The sequence below is a fragment of the Crocuta crocuta genome, unplaced genomic scaffold (genome assembly GCF_008692635.1).
Source record: "Crocuta crocuta isolate KB4526 unplaced genomic scaffold, BGI_CrCroc_1.0 scaffold30, whole genome shotgun sequence".
Taxonomy (NCBI): Eukaryota; Metazoa; Chordata; class Mammalia; order Carnivora; family Hyaenidae; genus Crocuta; species Crocuta crocuta.
The window spans coordinates 1,994,037-2,018,309 of NW_027528345.1; the positions used below are offsets into that span (position 1 = coordinate 1,994,037).

At 39.0% G+C, this 24,273-nt stretch overlaps 2 protein-coding genes across 2 annotated transcripts in view; both read left to right on the top strand.

The window, feature by feature from the left end:
• LOC144222944 (mucin-19-like) overlaps positions 1–7,876 on the top strand; it is a 73,736-nt gene extending 65,860 nt beyond the window's left edge. Inside the window, exons 38-40 of the mRNA XM_077753654.1 lie at positions 3,675–3,770; positions 4,278–4,352; positions 7,563–7,876. Coding sequence (XP_077609780.1) covers positions 3,675–3,770; positions 4,278–4,352; positions 7,563–7,678 — 287 coding nt within the window. The 3' untranslated portion in view covers positions 7,679–7,876. The remainder of the gene's footprint in view (positions 1–3,674; positions 3,771–4,277; positions 4,353–7,562) is intronic.
• Positions 7,877–11,471: 3,595 nt separating this feature from the next.
• LOC144222945 (uncharacterized) overlaps positions 11,472–24,273 on the top strand; it is a 40,456-nt gene continuing 27,654 nt past the window's right edge. The window contains exons 1-4 of the mRNA XM_077753655.1: positions 11,472–11,643; positions 14,610–14,702; positions 17,454–23,054; positions 24,209–24,253. Of these exons, the coding sequence (XP_077609781.1) occupies positions 11,472–11,643; positions 14,610–14,702; positions 17,454–23,054; positions 24,209–24,253 (5,911 nt within the window). The remainder of the gene's footprint in view (positions 11,644–14,609; positions 14,703–17,453; positions 23,055–24,208; positions 24,254–24,273) is intronic.

The following is a 24,273-nucleotide window of genomic DNA, read 5'->3' on the forward strand; positions in this document are numbered from 1 at the left end:
CCAATTACTTCTTGGATTAAAACCTGGGTTATGTTTTTCAGAAAAATGATATTTTGCAAAAACTGCAAACTTTGAGGTACCAGAATTGGAAAATGTTATGGATACTCCTTAAACTTATATTAAGTAAAATGGAATCCACCCAAGGAAAATGGCAACATAATATTTTTATAAACATTAAAATAGTTCTTTGATCAGAAAATCTTAATAGTAGCTGGAAAATTATTTGTAATATTTTATTTTAATTATTCAGTCTATTATGAGGTGAAAAATAAGGTAAATTAATTAAATTAATTTAATTAAGCTTATCATGAGGTAAAAATAAATGGACACAGTTGCTTTGAAAATTTTTGGAGTGGGTTATTACCTCATAATGCACAGAGCCATCAATATTTTGTCAGCTCTTACTATGAGCAGTTATATCTTGGCAACAAAGCAGCTGATACACAGTTATTCACAATATCAAGTACTTTAAGCATATCTGTTCATTTGTAAGTGAGAGAAAATATCAAGTGTAATTGCAGTGGTTATGGATGTCAAAATTAATGAGAACAGTAATGCTTTATCAGTTTTGGTCATTAACCCATGAAGAAAAGTGGATTCTTCTCTATTCCTGTTAGTAAAAGCTTGCCCATATTTTTATCACTGAATCAACAATTTTAGACTTATATCTTCTGTGGTTTATTTGTTAAGGAAAATAAATGCTATATTATAATAGCCCAACTGGTATGCACTCCAATCTGTGACTAGTTTAGATAATTCTTGTGGACCTGATTAAAGACAGGTCCTAAAGATCGACTTCAGAGTCTGTTGCCATGTTAGCCATACCAATAGCAAGGAAAGGCCTATAAATGTGTTTTCTCCTTCACATGCTAATATTTGTAATCTGTGCTCTACCATCTATGGCAAGCCACTAGGTTTCCCTTAACTCCATTTGATCAGAGCATATACAAATGTGGAAATTGTGGAGAAGATTTGATTCTGTTCCGTGTGATAATGCTGCTTTTAATTAAATATTATTGTGTTCAATTTGAAAGAGCTCTAATTGGAACCACCAAAATTCCCTAAAGGTCAAATCTATACTGGGAAATGAATTCAACATATTCTTTTGGAGTATCACGGTGTATCCTGCCACATCATTATAATCTTAATAGTCTCTGTGGGCCATGGAATAATAGTCTTTCTATGTGACCCTTGCATCCAGATCAACAAGACATTTTGATTCAGTGTCCAATTAATGTGTTTATCCATGAGAAAAGATTTGAATTGGCCTATTGGTGGAATCTTCTTGACACTGATTTGAAAATTCTTCTCAACTAAAGCTTGACAGTTACTTTGAGAATTCTCACATAAACCTCTCAAACTACTTAACCTATTTATAATATCCATTTTGTGAAGTAATCAAGAAAGGATATTTTAATATTTATTTGGTATTATATTATATTTTTTCCTGCCTAATTTATAACATTTTCATTGATATAATGAATGGATAATTAAATGACTACAAGTGGTAGTTTATTATACATAGAGGCAACCTTATATAAAAAGCCATTTGGGTTATAGTCCTAGGTACTGGATGACTTGGATTTAGTGCCAGCCTTGTCACTGACTAGCAACTATCTTGTGAAAATCACATGGCTTTTCTGAGGCCAATACTTTATATGGAGAATAAGCATAATATTTTTCCTTCTTTCCTTCTATTATCAAATACTTATCGAGCACTCATTAGGTGCTGGGTACTCTGCTATCATTAGAGATATAAAGATAAGTTAAAATAGATATAATCCCAGTGTTCATAAAACCTATAGTCTAGTGAGGAAGATGGATACCAATCAAGTAATTACAAATACGAATGGGAATTTCCATCAATGACAAGAGACATGAAGTACTTAAAATTGGGGCGGGGCAGATGGAGAACGGATTTGAACAAGTCAAGATGGTCAGGAAAGGCTGAGGAAAAGATAAGTTGAGAACTGACCCGTGAAGGTTTAACTAGGAGAAGAATAAGGAACTGTGTTCTAAGGCCAGGGAACCGCAAACAGCAGATATGAGACACTGAGAAATAGTCAGCATGGCTGAACAAAGAATGAGGATCAAATAGATTATGTGAGATGCGTTTTCTTCTTTTGTAAGTTGCAAAATACTGTAATATTGTAAAGTGTGACATTACCATATAAATAATGGATTTCCAGGGCTTTTCAACAAAAACTAAGACTAAAATAGAGAAAATAACTGGTTTTACTATTTATGAAAACCAGAAATTAACAAAGGCTTAATTTTGAGTCCACAGCACCCCCCCTCCCCTCAAACATTTAATAAACTGCTAATGTACTTCTGGCAGGAATGGTTGGACGGGAGGCCCTGGGAAGGCAAAATAAAACTATGGCCTCTTCTTTCAGGAGTTTACTGGTAACTGCAGATTTATCTCCATAAACCTAATATATAAAAGTATAAAAACAAATCCTAAAAAATATTTCTTCCCGCTACCCCAAATAGAGACTAAATGCTACTTATTAGACACCTATGGAAGGCACTGACCCCAGAAATAGAGTAAAAGAAGTCATTAACTTCAACATTAGCTTCTGCTAACAGAGAATTAACTTTCTCATCATTGATAGACATTTATTGCATTTAACCTGTATTTGGAATTCAGCATATGTCTGTTAGTATACACATGCATATCCATACCCCTTCACACATACACATATACACTGTAAAATACATTATGATGTCATTATTTTAAAACTGAAATAAAAATTTAATATTAACTCTCAGTACTAAATATATTACAAACTACTACATATTGACAAGTAACAAGCCAGCAATCTTTCCAGTATTCTCCCTTGAGGTCAGACAAATTTGCATCATTTCTCTTTTTCTTACCAGGGACAACTCTAAGTCTTCTGAGTGAACCTTTTACTACAGGTAAGTATACTAATTTCTGGTTTTATATGTGAAAAAATAACAAGCTGAAAGTTATTAGTAACTGGGTTTTTACAAAAGAATTTATATGAGAATTTGGCTTTTGACAAAACATTGCGAACAAGTAATTTATTGAGGTTTTCCCACTGATTTAACATTTTTTAAAAAGCTTGAATGTATCTTGTTTTTGATCAGTTTATGTTGACTGGCTATAATATGGTTTCCAGTTTTAATTTTTTCCTTATCAGTAGCTATTAATAAAGTGTCTATAACAGAGCTAAATCACATCAAGCTCAAATTTTTAAAAAGTAATAGGATAAGAGAAAACATGTCTATATCTAATGCTGTATTTTGCTCTTTTAGGTGTTTTAAGTGTAAAAGTAGTAGTTAGCTCTTTCATGATTTTTCATCACTGTTATTATCCCTGAATGACTGTGATTAGGACTTAAGGTTCCATTTATTTGAAAGGAACCTCATTGAGACAAATATATGAAGACTTAGCCTGACCCAATTTAAGATGCCTAGAACACAACTGTTTTTAAAAAAGGCAATAAAAACAATAAAATAGCAAAAACCAAACCAAAATCTTTGAGGAAAGTTATAGTAGAACAAAATTGTAGGGGACTGTGGACAAAACGTCACTGGATTCACACTTCCATTTTCTGGAGTAGGAACTGACTGAATAGTTAAATCACCTATTGGTAACGAAGTCCAAGTATACTTAAAATGAAAAGTTCATTTTCTGTTTTTCTCAGGTGTTATTGGAACTCCAGTTCCCATGACCTTCAGTGCTGGCAGCGCAGGCACGACTGCAGCATTCCCCGCCTCCACCAGCCCGGGGCGCATGGCAGGTAAACTGAGTTCAGAACAAAGTATACCATCCACAGCTAAGCAACTGGCTTCAGGCAGTGCTTCTCAGTACGAGATTTTATAAAATAAAGATATCTGGCTTAGGTAAAATATCAGCCTTAGGTTTTCTTTATACATGATTAAAATGTAGACATTTAGGGGATGCCTGGGGGGCTCAGTCAGTTAAGCATCCAACTCTTGATTTTGCCTCAGGTCGTAATCTAACGGTTTATAAGAGGCAGCCCCACAATGGGCTCTGTGCTGACAGGACACATCCTGCTTGTGATTCTGTGTCTCTCCCTCTCTCTCTGCCCACCCCACACTTCCACTTTCTCTCAAATTAAATAAACCTTTTTTAAAAATTAAAAAAATATAGAACTTTAGTTTGTTTCACAAGTTGCTTCCTTAAAGTATATCATGCTGTTACAATGATATATACCCATTACTTGGAAGTTGATAACACCCCTACACTTTTCAGCAGGTGTTTGCTTTTTCCTTCCCTTCATCAGGGACAACAGGAGCCTCAGCAAGTACGACTATAGGAACTGAAGGTGGAGGCACAAGTGACACGAGCTTCAGAGTAGGTGAGACAGAGAAATGAGTCAAATGTGATCTCTTCCCCTACTTCATTTCACGAGAAGTCCTCCTTTTCATTCAGAAACCGTTGCCCCCTGGGCACAGCATTACATAATGGGGGTCGAGTGTCAGTGCTGAGTCAGATGATGGCTTTGGGGAAAAATTCAATACTAATATATCATGTATATGTTCAATAATATTTACATGGCACACTAAAATTTCTGAATTATTCTCAAATGGAAAACATGTAATTTAGTTCACATTAACGCCGTGGCAGTTAGGCATTGTTATTCCCATAAGGAAGAAAATAATAAAACATCTTAAAACTGGCAGAGGCAGGATTAGAACCCAGAACTCTTATCCTCCTCTGTAATGGTCCCACAGTTTTGTGATCTGTGCATAAGAGCACGCATCCGAGGAAAACCAGTGAGAATATGCTTCTTGTTGTGCATCATTGACTAAATCTTAACTATTGTTGGTTTCAAGAATAAAATATTATTGACATTCTTTAAGCATAGATGATTTTAATTGAAAACAAACAGGCCTGCCCCTTAATCAGTCAGTAATTTCAAACAGCTCTTCAATTTCCTCTGAATCACATTTGCCTCTGCTTTTTGCTCAGGTGTTAAACATTTTCTACCTTGTTGGGAGCCATTCTGAGCCCACTAGTCAGGAAAACTCCTGGTGAGGTATGCTGGAGTCCAGCTCTGGCCAGGTTCAGGGGTCCCTGAAGGATGGACGGTGTCAGCCAGGGAGGGAGGGGGAGAGCCACGGGAATCTTTCTGGTCACCAGACAGGCATCTCTGTCCTGTCGGTTTTGGTGTCTTTATTTATAGGTCAAACATTAACATGGCGTCAGAAAAGGGAATTTTTACAATGGATAGTTCTCTGTGATAAGATGTTTTTGGAAAATGTACAGAAACAGATTTTGCAGAAGTCTTCTTGCAGAACTGCCCCAATTATAGTGAGGTTGAGTAACTAAGAAAATAACAGGGTAGGGGCACCTGGGTGGCTCAGTCGGTTAAGCATCTGACTTCGGCTGAGGTCTCGATCTCCTGGCTCGTGGGTTTGAGCCCCTCATCAGGCTCTGTGCTGACTGCCAGCTCAAAGCCTGGAGCCTGTTTCAGACTCTCTCCCCCTTTCTCTCTGACCCTCCCCTGGTCATGCTGTCTCTCTCTGTCTCAGAAATATATAAAACATTAAAAAAACTAAATTAAAAAAAAAGAAAATAACAGGGTGTTCACATTTTAATAACACTAAGATTAAGTCATAGGTTTGTAGATATTCTTATCCATTCTCATCACGGCTGCCAGGGTAAGGGACGGTGTTTGTGGAATGTAGGCCTTAGGGAAGGGACTGCTATACATCATCAGTTAGCAAAGATATATGTAGTAACTTATGTTCTGCCCTTATCTGTTCCTTCTCTCTAAGTTAGGTTCTTTGTCTCTGGGCAAGACTTGATTTTCCAGTTATATTCTTTATGGCACCAGAGAGCCAATCATACCTTTAAAGAGTTTAGCTCATTTCCAGTACATAGAATAGCTTCTTCAAGTGCATTTACCTTTGTGTCTAGTTGTATGATTTCTTGAATAGCTAGGGCATGAGAGACATTTTTGGTTAGCTGATTTACATGTTGAGCTGTATGAACCTCTTGGACTAACGCAACAGTAGAAACAGAATTGTACACGTAAAGGTCAATCTTTTATGAGTAAGGGTCATTAACCTGTTCATAGCTCAAGGGAAAGTATGGAGGGAAACAGGACCTGCTGGAAACACGATGTCTGCTCCCATAATCAAAAGAAGTAGTTCCCACAATAAGTTCCCTCACAAGGTGCGATCATCATACCAGGGCCAGGATAAGGGGACAAGTCACTCCCGATACTGATCAACAAGGTATCTTGGGGGCTGGTGCTCAAGCAGAAATAATTGAGTGGGGATGGATATCGGTCGTCATCTGATGGCAAGACACTGTGCAAGCTTGCTTTAACCTCACCAGGAGCTTTCTCGACTAGTGGGCTGAGAATGGCTCCCAACACCACCTAATACCTGTCCACATAGCTCATCTTCCTCTAACATGGGTGTTCAAAGGATTATTCCCAGACCCACAGCCTCAGCATCACCTGGGAATTTGTTAGAAATTCAGATTCTTGGTTCACCTGCCTTGATTCAGAAGCTTTTGAAGTGGAGCCCAGCAAACTATATTAACAAGCCCTTTAAGCAACTGATGCATATCAAAGTTGAGAACATTTCCACTCTTTCCCCACTTCCGTTCCAATTTACTCTTTAGTCAGTACCACACCAGAATGAACTTCCAAATTTCAACTGTCATCAGGTCATTCCACAATTGTTCTGATTGGTTTTAGGATAAATAAAAACTCCTTTACATACCACTAAAAATAATTTCTTTAGTGTATGCAATGGGACTTCACTTTACATATTTATTAACTAATCCATGGCCCCATATTATTTTCCTACATTTGTTTTCCCCTAGTAAATTTCTTTACTTAAAATTTATGTTTTAAATACTTTCTGGAATAAATTACAGTTTACATAAAAATAACATATTAAAAGATATAATCTACAGCAGCACAAGTTAAGAAACTGGGTGATTGCAGTTTGATCAGTGAATTTATTGAACTCTTAGGATAATCACCATTTCGTTTATATTTCCAAAAATTTGAATCATAATTACTGGGTCATGCTGATGAGTCAATCAGCTATCCTTTTGGGGATCAGGCAATCTGTGCAATGGTTTTGAGCAGGGCTTCTTGAAGTTTGGTCCACAAGGCGTGCCATCCAGAACGTTTGTTACTGGTCCATGATGTGGCAAGAACTGAGCAGCAGTTTGACACGGTGACTTCATATCTGTTGAATAAAACTTACGTTTTCTTTGGTTTTACTTTTAAAAATTTTATTTCTTCACTTTCATGATGTCCCCCCTCCCCCCCCCAACCCCTGCCAAATAGGGCAGATTGGAAATTTTACAAAATTGTTCTCTTACCACAGTTGCTCTGAGAAGCACATTTAGAGTGTCAACTCCAAGGGGGAGACTTCCTGGGTTGGCTCCTGGATCTGTTGCCAACTAACTGGGTGGCCTGGAGCACGTCACTTCACCACATCTTCAGTGGGGATAAAACTGCCTGCTCTGGAAGATTTCTGTAAGATTAAATGAGCTGACTTAGGTCTAGGGTATTTTTGAAACTGCTATATTTTGTCAGGAGGAACAGGTGGCCCTACTGCACCAACAAGAAGAGGTGAAGACAGCATATCCAGGGAACCAAGCACAAGGGTGACAAGCCCAGAGAAATCAGGCAAGTCAAAATATGCATTTTAGTGCCTCTTAAGTGCACTGAATATATCACAGTTTGAACTAAAGATTAAGCTCTACATGGGGCACCTCAGTGGCTCAGTCAGTTAACCATCTTACTTCAGCTCAGAGCACAATTTCAGTTTGTGAGTTTGAGCCTCACATGGGGCTCTCAGCTGCGAGCGCAGAACCTACTTGGGATTCTCTCTCTCTTCTTCTTCTCTCTCTGCCCCTCCCCCACTCTCTCTCTTTGTCTCCAAATAAAGAGACTTTTAAAAAAAATTAAGCTCTATATGATATTAGACTGATATTGGATATCTAGCTGCAGAAATCCTAGGAGTCCTCTAAAGATTCTTTTATCTTGGAAACCTCAATTCTGTCCTGTCAGAAAGGAGTGATAGACATAATCCTGCAATTCTAAAAGTAAACCCCTTTCCCCACTGTTGTGTCCGGGACCCCAGAAGTTTCAGACGGCTTCACAACAGCACCTGGGAGTGAGAACACAAAGGGAGACTCATCTGCCCCAGGCACAACCGTGGAAGGCAGACCAGGTATGGAAGTGCAAGATCTAAAGCCTCTTCTTACTGACCTTAGGGAAGCTTCCAGTGGCACCTGATTGATTAGTTTTAATTATTACTGCATGTATTCATGACTCCACTATCCCTGTTTTTATGGGCTTAGTGGCAGGGTTTCTCTAACATCAGCTCAGATGTGATGTAGAGCAAAACATGGTATATTTCAAACTACAAGATCCTTGCCTTACGACTTCTGAGACTATGAGTCTGGAGTGAGATTAGGGTCATGGTTTGCAGTCTTGGCTACAAATTAGAACTGAGTAGAGAAATGAACAAGTATGTGAAATCATAAATGAGCAAATATATGAAAAGAAACAGCTTATGCTGCTCTGCTTCACCAAAGATCACGATACATATTTATTTTTTATTTTGAAATGGGCTATTGGATCATCAGCTAGTGATACAACTAGACCCCCAACCAGAGGAATGACACAATCTGAAGGCGAGTTAGGCGAATAGAGAATGTCATCCAGAGGCCATGGCTTTTGTAAAAACAACCTCCTCCCCGACAAATCCCCAAAATAAAACAGAAGAGTCTTTCATCAGAATTCTCCTGATTTCACTTGTTTTAATTAATTGAATACCCAGCAATGATGTAGAGTGGTATAAAAACAATTAAGTTTTCAAGAAGATATTTATTTTTCTGGTTTCTCCAAATCTTCCCTTCAAAAATGCCAAAGTACTAGATAAAAGCTACAGTAATGTGTATGCTGTCCCAGTACTGTGTTTATCAAGTGGAACAGGAGTACCCGTTGGAACTACCACTGGAACTGGCGGTGGCATCACAACAACTAGACGACCTTTCACTGACTGCACCCCAGCTGGGAAATCAGCAGACAAGGCACAGGCTCACCTGAGCATTTTGGTGGCACTTCAAGCTTTTATAAGATGTTGAAGTGAATTTAGCAATAGCTATAGTTGTAATGGCTATTATTTTAGGACAAATGAATATGAGTAGCTGTTCATTTGGTCATTTTCATTTTCATTTTCATTACAACCATCTATGTAGACTAGAATTTCCAGATGAAAACACAGGATGTCATTTACATTTGAATTTCACATAAATAAAGAATGGTTTGTGGGTGTTGTATGGAAACTAATTTGACAATAAATTACATTTTTAAAAAAAGAATACTTCCTTATAAGTATGTCCCATTGGGATGATTGTTGTTTATCTGGAATTCAAATTTAACTGGACGTCTTGTTTTATCATTTGCTAAATCTGGCAACCCCACTGTGGACTGAGCACCATTGTTCTTTTCCATTAGGAACAGCTGAAGGGGAAAATGCAGCCACCCCTGGAGCTGTTGGTGACAACACTTCTGGAGCATCAGGTACTGAACAAACATAATCAGAATGAATCCAGACAAGAGAAATGTGATTTCTCTACTTACAGTTTTGACAGAGACAGTGTTTCCTGTAGAATTTAATTATCATTATTTGTGTAATGTCAAAACTGGAGAAGATCAGAAATAAATCAAGAGCTATTTGTTGTGTGCATAGCATCAGACTGAGTGCTCTAGAGAACAAGGAGAATAGCAATGTACTTGTTCTCTTAGAACTTGTTTTTTGAGCAAGAGAAATGAATATTTATACACACACAAAAGCAAATACCATGTAAGGCAGAAAATAGTCAAAATCAAGGAAATGTTTGGTGATAAGCACTGGAGTGAGAACTCGAGGAAATTCTAGTAAGAAAACTGAGTAGATGGGGTTAAAAACAACAGAATTATTTTATTTTGAACATTATATGATACTGTGATCAGTGTACTGTATCTATAAGCTTTAACTTGAGCAAAACATAAGTGAGAGTTGTGGAATTTTAGGGATATATTCAATTTCATGGGCATAAGAACAGTCATATTTCAGTTATTGAGGTAATAGGATTGAAAACAAAATATTTTCTCCACCCAGAGACCCAGTCCATAAAGGTAGTAGAGAAAGAAAACAGTTTTATAATTGAATAAGCATTAAGCTAGAATGTGGTGCATATTACAGGCAATTTACTAAGAAACTGTAAAGACAGAAAGGAATTTTGCCAAGCAGACAACCTTTACATACATATTCTCAAGAAAAATTATTACTAGTTCTCAACTAAGAGGACTTTAAAACACCATTTGTTATACAAAGTCCATCTTAAATTCACTGGTAATTGGGATAACAGTTTGGTTAATCGGAGTTTATTTTCTGCCATATAAAACCAATCTTCACAGAAGGAAGATGTTTTTGGTTTTGTTTTTGTTTTTTTTAATGTTTATTTACTTTTGAGAGAGAGACAGAACACAAGCAGAGGAGGGACAGGCCTCAAACCCAGCAACTGAGATCATGACCTGATCCAAGGTCTGATACTTGCCAACTGAGCCACTCAGGTACCCCTGGACAAGAGGAAGTTTTGTAACTAGGGAGAGATAAGGGTACTATCTCCTGAAATTTACATTTCAAAGAGATAGTTCCCAGGTCTTTGAGAAAGACCTTCCTGGGTCATTACACTGGTAAGAGGCCTATTTAGATTTTTAAAAGATTTACATACATTTCAAAGAGAAAAAAAACCTAACATTACAAATTTGTGTTCTAAGCAAAGGAAGGGGGGAAAGTCTCTTTCCTTAGTTTCACCAGAAGGAATTGTCTTTTGTTTTAAATTTTCATGTGTCCTTATATAAACCATCTCATAAGATGATCAATTTCATATTTTAATTACCTAACTCTTCTTTCTATTGTAAAATTAAGCCATGCCTGGGTATTGCCTAAAGCCATCCCTGGAACCCGAGGCGGCAGCACCACTGGGGAAGCAAGCACTAGAAGCCCAAGTCCTGGGAGAGCAGACAAGGCTGGTTCTGACTTTCCAGCTGTGCTCAACCGTACCTTCCTCAGCAGGGAGTGATCTGGACTAATCTGGTTTTTAATTTGCTTTGATGATCTTAGAATTGAGTAGCATTTAAACTCAAAGAACCAATGGGGGACAAAAGGAGCCAGGAAAATGTTGGCTGCATGCATACATTAGATCTACACACACTTCTTTCTACAAACCATAAATATCACAGAGCCCACACCTAGAAGTGGTTAGAAGGACAGAGAAGACTAAGATTTCAATGATTGGGAGAGATGGGTCTGGGGTTCGTAGTGGAGCTGAGTGTCAGGTCACGTCATCCTAGAAGAGAGGGGAGTGTAAAGAGGTGCTTAATAGTGGAAGAACATAGATAGCATCAACTAGGATTTGTCTGTGGAGGGAAAGGGCCATACCCGGAATGGAGACTACTGAGAGATCTGAGACCTTGCAAGTCAGAGCTCTTGTGAATATGGAGTTGAAAGAAAGAAGATTGGAGAGTTCATGGAATGAGGACTGGCAGCCATGGAGCCTTGGGAAGGCACTAGGCTGTGTGGAAGCAGGGAACGGCACTGGAAGGTTGAACAATACTTGTAGCCTGGGTGACAAAGAAAAAAGAGAAATATTTAAAGCCAAGGGCCTCAAGAAAGCAGGATAGTAATTAAGAATTAGAAGACAGACAAAGGAAAAAAGCCACTTAAAAAGAAGCTCCCCCAGGTACCTGGATGGGTCAGTAGGTTGAACACTGGGCTTTTGATTTTAGCTCAGGTCATGATCTCATGGTTCCTGAATTCAAGCCCCACATCAGGCTCTGTACTGACAGCATGGAGCCTGCTTGGGATTCTCTCTCTCTCTCTCTCTTTCTCTTTCAAAATAAATAAATAAAGTTAAAAAATAAATAAAAAGGAGCATTTCTTCACCATAAACAACCTAAGAGGAAGCTCTTGATCTGCAAACTTTGGTGAGGCACACAAAACCTCTCTGTTCCTGCATAGGATCACCTGCCATGGTTGCTTCGGGAAAATCTAATACAGAAAAACATGAAAAATAAAAATAAAATTCTAATATCTATATAAAGCTATTCACTCATATACATCTTGAGCAATTTTCAGCAATAGCAAGCAAACTCTCAAAATCTAGTCACGAAGCAGAGGAAACAGAACACTAACAAGAATTTAAATTAAGAAACAAACTGCAGATATAGGTCTCAGAATTATAAATTATGAAACTTGAGGGTAAAAATAGATAAACAGTAGGAAGAGGTTAAATTGGAACTGATGAAAACTCAGGAGTAATATTGGGGAAAAATTACCTCAAAAATAAAGACCAAATTACAGGTATATACAGAACAATGAAAGCGTTTCAGGGGAGGCAGAGGATGGAATTGAAGATTCCCTCAAATATTGCAGATTAAAAAAAATAAAGTAGATCAGGGTAAGACATAGTTGCAGGAAACAGACAAAAATACCCAACATATATATTATTGCAGTTTCTAGAGAAGAAAAAACAATGAAACAGAATTAATGTTTAAAACTGTCAATCAGGACAAATGTCCTGCAATCAAAAGAGAAATCCTAAGTTTACATGTTAAAATGATCTACCAAATATCGGGAAGAATTAATCCTGAATGGTCAATTTGGTGAGTTATTTTAGAAAACTTTAAGATTTGAAAAATATAGTCTCTGTACCTTGAGGCAAAAAGAAAAAGGCTTTTAAAATGAAAGAAATTCAGGTTGGTATCAGACCTATTGAGATAAAGTGAGAGCATTAAGAAACTCAAAGAAGGGAAATGTAGGCTAAGGATTTTAAATTGAGCTAAATGTAATTCAGCTGACTTCAGCTCAGGTCATGGTCTCACAGTTTGTGAGTTCTAGTCCCTCGTGGGGTTCTGTGCTGACAGCTTAGTTCCTGGAGGCTGCTTAGGATTCTGTGTCCCCCCTCTCTGCCCCTCCACTACTTGTGCTCTGTCTCTCAAAAATAAACAAACATTGAAAAGAAGAAAAGTAAAGTTTACTTATTTTGAGAGCAAGAATGAGAGAGCACTCATGGGAGAGGTGTAGAGAGAGAGGGAGAGGGAATTCTAAGCAAGCTTCTCACTGTCAATACAGAGCCAGGAACCCAATACAGGGCTCAAACTCATGAACCATGAGATCATGACCTGAGGTGAAACCCTGAGCCAACTACTTAACCAGCTGAGCCACCCAGGTGCCCCATAGTACTATTTTTAACTGTAGTTTTAAAATTAGAACAAAAGTTGAAAGAAAGGCTGAAGGAGAACACATAAATGTTACATATTTGACCAACTAAAAATATCATATTAATAAATAGATAGGAAGAAGAAGGAAGATGAGATAATCTTATTGATTAGGTAGTAGTTAAACAAATTATTTAAAGTTCATGAGCCAGATAAGAGAAGTTTGCAGTTATTAAAGAGGTAAAAACAATGATTGTTAAGAAAGAAAATGATATTTAAATTGGAAAGTACAGACAAAGAAGAAAAGGGATGAAGAAATAATACTTATATTAATGGGTATTATATAATAATAATTATTATTTGCTGAGAAACAGTAGATACTACCTGAAAGAAAATTGGGAGTATGCTAATGGGATTATATACAAATGTTACTGTAAAAATAGAACCTATCAAAACAGAAATAAAGAAGCAAAAGGCAAAAAAATGGGAGCAATTTAAGAGTTTGCATAGCAAATGACAAATGGCTGAAGTTAGAATCCAAAAAACACACTAAAACAATATTTAATAACCATTTCTATTAAGTTTGAAGTTTTGGTGAAAATTTTTTCAAAATTAAGAAGTCCATTAATATAGTTCATACTAGGGGCACCTGGGTGGCTCACTCGGTTAAACATCTGATTCTTGATTTTGACTCAGGTCATGATCTCACTGTTCATGTGTTGGAGCCTCTGAGTTCAAGCCACACATCAGACTCTGTGCTGGCAGTGCAGAGCCTGCTTGGGATTCTCTCTCCCCCTCTCTCTCTGCCCCTTCCCTGCTTGCTTGCTCTTTCTCTCTCTCTGTCTCTCCAAAAATATATATATATATAGAGAGAGAGAGAGAGAGAGAGAGAAAGTTCATGCGAACAGATCTAAGAGAAACAAAAACAACTAATTGTCTACATAGAGGCTAAAAAGACATTTGATTAGCTTCCAATAACCATTTCTCATGGGGAAAAAAGAAAACGTCCCTGAATAAACAACCTAACCAAGCAGTATCCATATGTAAACACTTTTCCTAGAACCAGTATCATGCAATTCATGCAATTAAGTGAATGAATCACTTAACATCTGTAACTTCAGTTTTCTTATCAGTAAAAAATGAGGAATGTTATCTATTGAGTGGGATTGTGATGAGAATCCAGTGAAAAAATAAATAAATGATGTCAAAGCACATCTCTGGAAATGTAAAAAGGGTAATATTACTGATCTAGTAAACAGACATTCTTGTAATCCTTTGTTGGAAATTGATTTAAGTCAGAATTGGTTATCTCATAGCTTAAGAAGTTCTGGGAATGAGCCCAGTCCATTTTTTCCTTTATAGCAGGTACAACTGGAGCATCTGTTGGTACAACTAGTGGAGATGAAAATAAACCTGGGTCACCCAGCAGTGGTACCACAAGCTCTTCAGGTGAACTAGGTGAGATTAGCTAAATGCAAAAAGTCACAAAAATCTGTCAGTGTAGAAACTTGTTTATAAAAGACCAGTCAGTAGAATATTTTAGTTGGAAATCCTTCCTGCTTAAAAATCGGAGCACAACAATTAAGATATCATGTGAATCATTTAGAAAGATTGCCATTAAATTTTTTGTTATTCAGTACTTGTGCACTGTTGGGTTTTCAGAGCAACACATGACAATGTGACTGATCTGACAGTTCAGGTGTTCTCCATTACTAAACAAGACTAATGTCGCATTTTGGATCTGATATTCTTACATGGCCAATATAGAAATTACTAGAATGTTACTTGGTACAATTATAGCTGAGTTAATTAAAAATGTGATAGTGAGCATCTAACATATCATCTTATATTTGGTCCTTAAATGTTGTTTTTGAGTTAGGGATGTTTCCTCCTCCAGTTAGTTACATTTCTTCATCTAAGGTTTGCATTGCCTACACAAAATCACTTAGACAACAAGCAAATATAAACATAAATTAAAAGTACTAAGTAATAGTATTTTTGCATTTCATTGATTGATAATATGGTATTCCCATAATAGAAAATAGTGCAATAAATTATTTTCTTTCTTGAATAATAGGCTTCTGGATATTAAATGGTTCTCAGCCATCAATAGGGATGTTCAAATTCAAGTTAAATTTTTTTTTGGCAATCTATTTTCAAAAACCCACTATATTTAGTATTTAAAAAACTTCATCATTCTTTAGTATTTAAAAAGTCATGATTTAAAATATTAATATATTTCTTTATATAAGTTCTTTATTGAACAGAAAAATGATCTAGAACTTTGATAAACAGCTGCCCCATTTCTAAGAATAATCAGTAACATTGCCTTATGAATTGTCTAAAAATTCATAAAATAATTTTCTCCCTAAAGTCTCTACACATTGGTTTAAAAACTTCTTTTCTAGAATTTGAAATAGGACATGGATATACATACCTCATTCACTCGAGGCTCACCTTACAGGAAAATATGCAATGAGGGTGTGCGATATGCAATGGGTATAGCCACACCTTTCTAAATAATGTTTGTGTTTCATAATACTTAACTTGTTTCAAAGGACTAAAGATATGGACCAAAGAGAAAGAAAGGGGACTGGTAAATATTTCTCATGAAACAGAAAAAAGAAGTGCTTGAAAAATGTAATTGGTAAAATCAAATGATACTGTTTTTATACTTTGTTTTTTGCTGGATGTATTGAGTAAAACTTATTCAATGAAATAAAAATATGAGGTAGTCACTTACCATTGTATAATATCATTTATAAGTCATCTTAATGTGTTTTAGCAAAATATAAAAATGATAATCAGAGAAAATTGTACTAAGCATAAAATGGACAAAATGCCTTCACATATATTTACTTACTTGAATCATATAACCACCTTGTGCAATTGACAATATATTAGTGATTATTCACATTTTATAAATAAAAAATTAATGTGTTTACTTTAGTCATAGGATGAATATGTTTGGAGGCTAAAACAGAGCCTAGATGGTCGATTCTTCATCCAGTCATTTTCAGTTACTAGATAGGCCACTGTCTAGTACCATGGTGAATTCCTGTCAAAACTAGAGAAAGGTCTTGTTACCTTGCCTATTCTAGTTTACAGTTGCATTTCCAGTGCCTAACTCAGTGCCTGACTTAATAAATATCTAGTGGATATCTGGTGAATATCTAAAATAATGAATAAGAGTTCCCAATATGGTAAAGGATTCAGAGGCTTTACTTTTATTAACAGAATAAAAATATAGGCTGTATGAAAGAGAACCTTCCAGAAGGAAAGAAGATATGGTAGGCAGTAGGTTATTTGCCCCTATGCCCAAGTAATGAAGCTTTGATGGAAATAGGCACCATACATACACACAACTGTGTAGATTCATGTCTCTACAAATCTAAGGTTTCCAACCTCATCTGTTCCTTGGTGGAATTCTTGATATTAAGGTCTCATATTAGAGTATTCTGGGTAATGCCAGGTTGTTGCCATGTCCTCCCTGTAACCTCCAATGATCCAAATACATTTACCTTCTAGTTCTGCTTCTCTAGGACATGTAGTTCATTTCAGCCTTATGGCTTTTTTACTAGCTGTTCCCACTGCCTGAACGCTATTTCCCTAGAGTTTCACATAGTTTTCTGCTTCTTGTCAGATCTCAAAATATGCTTTTCCAGAGAGGTCTGTTGGCCAGGCAATCTAAAATAGAATCCCAGTTGGTCAGTATTAGCTCACTTTATGTTAGTGCTCTGACAATTTTCTTGCGTGTGAATTTGTTTGGATATAATTTCATATATATGTCTGTATGTCTCTCCCATTCAACTAGAATGCTTTATGAGAGCTGAGAACTATCTAACTACTAGCTACATCATGGTTGAAAAGCTATTTCAAGTATCTTTGCATTAGTTTCTACTCTATCAAAAGGGAAAGTTGTAATATATAGGTCATAAGTTTGTTCAGATGGCAAAGTGAGTACTATTTATATGTTTCTGAGAACTTACACAACAACAAATAACCTATCTAATAAAGGATTGCTCAGTGAATAAACAGGAAGAAGTTACACTGTAGAATAAAAGGTATGAAATCTGGTGGTTACCATGAAGATGCTTGAAAGCTATAGTGGAGAAAGTCCCTAGTTTAACAACAACAAAAACAACAACAACAACAAACTCATGATGTATCTTAAACACAAAACTGTATTTTTACTATTTGTTTTGACAGGAACAACTGGACACGATGTTGAAGGGGGAGGAACAACTGGACCATCAGAAAGAAGATCAGGGACAAGTGGAACATCAGCTGTAGGATCAGGGACAACTGTATTATCATCTGCAGTGACAGGGAAAACGGTACCATCACTGGGAGGATCAGCAACAACCAGATCACCAGTTAGAGAATCGGAGACAACTAGACCATCTGTGGTAGGTTCAAGAACATCTGTATCATCAATAGGATTGGCAGGAACAACTGAACCATCACTTGGATTAACAACACCTGGACCATCAGCTGAAGGATCATGGACAGCTACATTATTTCCTGGAGCATCACAAACAACTGAAAACTCTGTTGTAAAGTCAGGGACGACTGGACAGTCCATAGGAGGATCACGGACAACTGGACAGTCAGGTGAAGAAGCACAGACAAGTAGACTAGCAGCTGGAGGATCAGGGACTACAGGACCATCCGCTGAAGAATCAGGAACAACAAAACCACCTGTTCTGGTTTTAGGGACAACTCAAATATCTGAAGGATTAGGAACAACTACATCTGTTTTAGGTTCAGGGACAACTGACCTATCATCTAGAGTGACAAGAACAACTAGATCATCATCTCAAGATTCAGAGACTACAGGACCAACAGCTGAAATATTAGGAACAACTATATCATCAGCTGGTAGGTCAAGCACAACTGGACAATTGTCTGGTGGGTCACAGACAACTGGACCATATGTTGTAGGATCAGGAACATCTGTACCATCTGAAGGGTGGACAGCGACATCTGGTCTATCACCTGGATTAAAAACAACTGGACAGTCATCTCTAGGATCAAGGACAACTGGGTCATTTTCTGGAAGATCTGAAACCAGTGAAACCTCCTTTGTAAGTTTAGGTACTACCAGTCCATCCATAGGAAGATCACAGACAACTGGACTGTCAGCTGAAGGAGCAGGGACAACACGATTAACAGGTGGAGGTTCAAGGACCACAGGACCATTCCATGGACAATCAGGAACAACAAGACAATCTATTTTAGGTTCAGAAACAACCTTATCATCTTCTAAAGAAATAAGCACAACCAGACCTTCATTGGTAAAGACAGTCACAAGTGGAGTATCAGCTACAGGATCAGCCACAACTGGACTATCATCTGGAGTATCTGAGTCCAGTGAACCATCATCTAGTGTCGTAGGAACAACTAGATCATCAGATGGTATATCAGAACCAACTGGACCATCAATGGGTGGAACTGGGATGACAACTGGACCATTTTTTGTACGATCAGGAACATCTGTATCATCAGGAGGATTGACAGAGACATCTGGCCTATTGCATGGGTTAGGAACAACTGGGCCATCAGTTGAAGGAACAGGAACAACTGGATTATTTGCTGGAAAATCAGAAACAACAGCAACCCCTGTGGTAAGTTCAGGGACTGCTGGTCCCTACACAGTAAAATCACAGACAACTGGACAATCTGCTGAAGAAGCTGGGACAATAGAACAAATGGGTGGAGGTTCAGGGACAACAGGACCATTACATGGAGGATCAGGAACAACAGGACAAAATATTTTAGATTCAGAGACAACTAGAGCCTCTGTTGTAAGTTCAGGAACAACTGTACCTTCAACTACACCAATTGTTGTAGGTTCAGAGACAACTGTGCTTACATATGGAAGGACAAGGATAACTGAAAAATCATCTGGAGTGACAGGGATAACTGGACCAACAGCTGGGGATTCAAATACCATTATAATATCAACTGGAGAATTGGGAACAAATAGATATTCGACTGGTATATCAAGGAAAACTGGACCTTCTTCCGGTGGGACAGGGACAATTATACCATCTTCTGTAGAAACAGGAACATCTGTGCCCTCAGGAAGATTGACAGGGACCTCAGGCCCATCAGGCAGATTAGGAACAACTGGGACATCAGCTAAAGGACCAGACACAACTGGATCATTTCCAGGAGCGACAGAAACAGCAGCAACCTTTCATGTAAGTTCAGGGACTCATGGTCCCAGTGAAGGAGGCATCCAGACTACTGGGTTGTCAACGGAAGAAGCAGGGACAAGAGGACCATTTGGAGGAGGCTCAGCAATGACAAGAACGGTTGTCGGTGGCACAGCGACAACTGTGGTATCATCCAGTGTGAAGGGCATAACTGGACCATCATCAGGAGTGACAGGAATAAGCAGGTCATCAGCTGAACAATTTGCAACAACTAGATCATTAGCTGGTGGATCAGAAACAACTAGACTCTCAACGGGTGCATCTGGAATAACAGCAGGACCAACTGTTGTAGGTTCAGGAACATCTGTGCCCTCAGGAGGACTGGCAGGCACTTCTGTCCTGTCAGCCGGATTAGGAACCACTGGGCCATCAGGGAGAGGACCAGACACAACTGGATCATTTCCTGGAGCATCAGAAATAGCAGCAACCTTTCCTCTAAGTTCAGAGATTCATGGTCCTAGCATAGGAGGCATCCAGACAACTGGGCTGTCAACTGAACAAGCAAGGACAACGGGACCATTTGGAGGAGGCTCAGCAACGACAAGAACTGTTGTTGGTGGCACAGTGACAACCGTGGCATCATCCAGTGTGGAAGGCATAACCGGACCACCATCAGGAGTGACAGGAATAAGTGGGTCATCAGCTGAACAATTATCAACAAGTAGATCATCAGCTGGTGGAGCAGTAACAATTAGATCAGAAACAACTAGATTCTCCACAGGTGGGTCTGGGATAACAGCAGGACCAACTGTTGTAGGTTCAGGAACATCTGTGCCCTCAGGAGGACTGGCAGGGACCTCTGGCCCGTCAGTTGGATTAGGAACCACTGCGCCATCAGGGAAAGGACCAGACACACCTGGATCATTTCCTGGAGCATCAGAAACAGCAGCAACCTTTCCTCTAAGTTCAGAGACTCATGGTCCCAATGAAGGAGGCATCCAGACATCTGGGCTGTCAACTGAACAAGCAAGGACAACGGGACCATTTGGAGGAGGCTCAGCAACGACAAGAATGGTTGTTGGTGGCACAGGGACCACCGTGGCATCATCCAGTGTGGAAGGCATAACTAGACCATTATCAGGAGTGACAGGAATAAGCAGGTCATCAGCTGAACAATTAGCAACAACTAGATCATCAGCTGGTGGATCAGAAGCAACTAGACTCTCAACGGGTGCATCTGGAATAACAGCAGGAACAAATGTTGTAGTTTCAGGAACATCTGTACCCTCAGGAGGACTGGCAGGGACCTCTGGCCCATCAGTTGGATTTGGAACAACTGGGTCATCAGTGAAAGGACCAGACACAACTGAGTCATTTCCTGGAGGATCAGAAACAGCAGCAACCTTTTCTGTAAATTCAGGGACTCGTGATCCTTACGTAAAAGGCGTACAGACAACTGGACAATCTGCAGAAGAAGTTGGGTCTCCAAGACCAACAGTTGGAGCTTCACGGACCACAGGACCTTACCATGGAGGATCAGGAACAGTACAAACTATATTTCGTTCAGAGACCACTAGATCTTCTGTTGTAAGTTCAGGATCAACTGTTCTTTCAACTAGACCATCTTTTATAAGTTCATGGTCTACTGAAACATCATCTGGTCTGACAGGTATAACTCAACCGTCATCTGGAGTGAAAGGGACAATTGGACCATCAACTGGAGAATTAGGAAATACTAGACCATCAGCTGGTATATCAAGTACAACTGTACTATCATCTGGTGGGTCAGGGACAACTGGACTATCTGCTCTACAGTCAGGAACATCTGTCCTGTCAGTAGGACTGACAGTGATACCTGGACCATCAGCTGGTTTTGCCACAACTGGACTCTCAACTAAAGGATCAGGGACAACCGTATCATTTGCTGGAAGAACAGAAACAACTGAAACTTCTGTTTCAAGTTCAGGCACTATTGGTTCCTCCATAGGAGGATCACTGACCACTGGACAATCCTCCGAAGAATCTGGGACGACAGAAAGAGCAGCTGAAGGATCAGGGACTACAGGGCTATTCCAACAAGGATCAGGAACAACAGGACAATCTGTTTTCAGCTCAGGGACAACTCGACCATCATCTGAAGAATTGGGGATAAGTAGTGCAGCAGGATTAGAATCAGGTACAACTGGATTATCAGCTAAAGGATCAGTGACACCTGGCGTATCATCTGGTGCTTCAGGGAACACTAGATCGGTAGGTGAAGTATTAGGAACAACCATCTCATCAGCTGGTCTATCTGAGACAACTGAACCATCAACCGGAGCATCAGCTGGATCCACTGGACAAGCAGCTGGAGAATCAGGCCCCACAGGACCGTCTGTTGGAATATCTGGAACAACACGACGAATGACAGAACTCTTAGGTGCAGACACAACTGGACTAGCAGCTATCTGGTCACGTACAACTGGATCATTATCTGGAGAATCAAAGACCACTGGAACATCAGCTGAGTTGCCAGGAAAAACTAGATCAACAAGTGGTGAATCAAGGACGCCTGGACCATCGGCTGAAAGATCAGAGACAACTGCATCATCTGTTATAGGATCAGGAACAACTGGGTCATCATCTGGAGCGATAGGAACCACTGGGCCCGCAGCTAAAGGGTCAGGGACAACTATATCATCCATTAGAGAATCAGAAACTAGTGGACTACCTGCTGGGGTCTCAGGAACAACTGGAATATTGGCTGAAGGATCACGAACAACAACATCATTGTCTGGAGAATTAGAGACAACGGAAACTTCTTTTGTAAGTCCAGAGACTGCCACAACATTTCTAGGAGAATCAGTGACAACAGAACCATTTGTTGGGGGATCAGGAACAACAGGATCATCTGTTTTAGGTTCATGGACGACTCTACCGTCATCTGAAGGATTCGGGACAACTGTACTATCTGGTATAGAATCAGAAACAACCAGGCCATCAACTAAAGGATCAGCCACAACTGTATCATCAGGATTACAGACCACTGAATCAATTGAAATATTGGAAACAGCTCGATCATCAGTCAGTGATTCAAGGACAATTAGACCATCAAGTGAAGGATCAGGGACAACTGTAAGATTACCTGAAAGATCAGAGACTACTGCACCACCTATTGTAAATTCAAGGATAACTGAACTATCTGTAGCATCACCGAGGACTGGACCATCAGCTGAAGGTTCAGCGACCACAGGAGAATCATCTGGAGGATCAGGTACAACGGCCCCATCTGTTACAGGTTTGGAGACAACTGCACCATCATTTGGAGCACCAGAGACAACTGGAATACCATCCGGAGCAGGAGGAACAACTGGACCACCTGTTTTAGTTTCAAAAACAACAGCACCAGGATCTGAAAAATCCAGGACAACTAGATCATCAGCTGGAGGATCAGTGACAGCTGGACCATTAAATGGAGAGTCAGGGACCACGAGGCCAGCTGTTTTAGGGTTAGGGACAACTGGACCATCATCTGGAGCATCAGGAACAACTGGGCCATTACATGAAGTTTCAGGGACACCTGGACCATCACCAGGAGGATCAGAGACAAGTGGACCATCAACTGGGTCAACCACTGCGATGTTGAGAAATGAGATCACCACATCTGAAGGCAAGTCACGTTTACTAAAAATAGACCACTTATTATAAGCAATTTTAATTTCTTCATATTTCTACTTTTGAACTATATACACTTATCAGAATTAGAATATTTAGAACTCAACTTGTGCAGTGAAGATGGGAGCTTTGTAGAATATTATTGTTTTAAATTGAGTCCACAGACTTCTTAAGAATTGTATGCTTTTATCCTTCTACTTTTATTTTTTACCAGGTGCAACCAGAGGGTCAGCGGGAGATACAACAGGTTCAGGCAGGGGAATCACAGCCGGAGCGTCAGGGTCTATAACCACCACTGCTGGGTGGGAAACAAGCAGGCAAGGCTTACCTGGGTATCTGTTGGTGTCCCAATGCAAGTGTGGCTTAGACTCATCGTGAAAATGAGTTTGTTATTTTAGTCAAAAACCAAATATTTGGAGAAAAAGATTAAGAGATATACTAGGTTTATTATTAACATCTACAATTTAAATATACCTAAGTAGTGGTAGATTTGTTTTTCCTAAAATGAATCACATAAAGATGATTTTCAGTTCTCTCATTGATCAGGCACAACTGAAAAATCATATGGAGAAACTGAATCAGGTGAAAGCATAACCAGATTAGCCACACCTGGAAAATCAGGCGAGTGGGAAGGGAAGGTATTGGCTCAGGTTGTTACACAAAATAAGATTTCCTGATAAATATAATAATGGATATTAGTGTAGTTTGAGTATAAATCAGAAAAGCAGATCCAAATCTTCTGGCATTTAGGACCTTATATTTTGTTAGATGTGGTTACAGCAGGTACTGGAACTGTAACCACTGGATTCAAAGTCGTTACATTGTCCAGGTAGTGTCCCCATAAAATAAGAACACTGCTCATGAATTTCCTTGTTTTTTTTTTTTTAATTTTTAATTTTTAAAATGTTTATTTTTGAGACAGAGAGAGAGAGAGAGAGAAAGCATAGGTGAGCATGAGCAGGGGATGGGCAGAGAGAGGGAGAGAGAGAATCCCAAGCAGACTCTGTGCTGTCTGCTCAGAGCCAGACTAGGAGCTTAAACTCACCCACCATGAGATCAGGATCTGAGCCAAAATCAAGAGTCAACTTCTTAGCTGACTGGGCTACCCAGGCGCCCCATGACTTTTCATTTTAATTTCAAATTTCACAGAAGCTGCCCCTGGGTCAACAACTGCACCAGGAAGTTCCACTACTGGTAAGTAAGCAGGAGTTGTC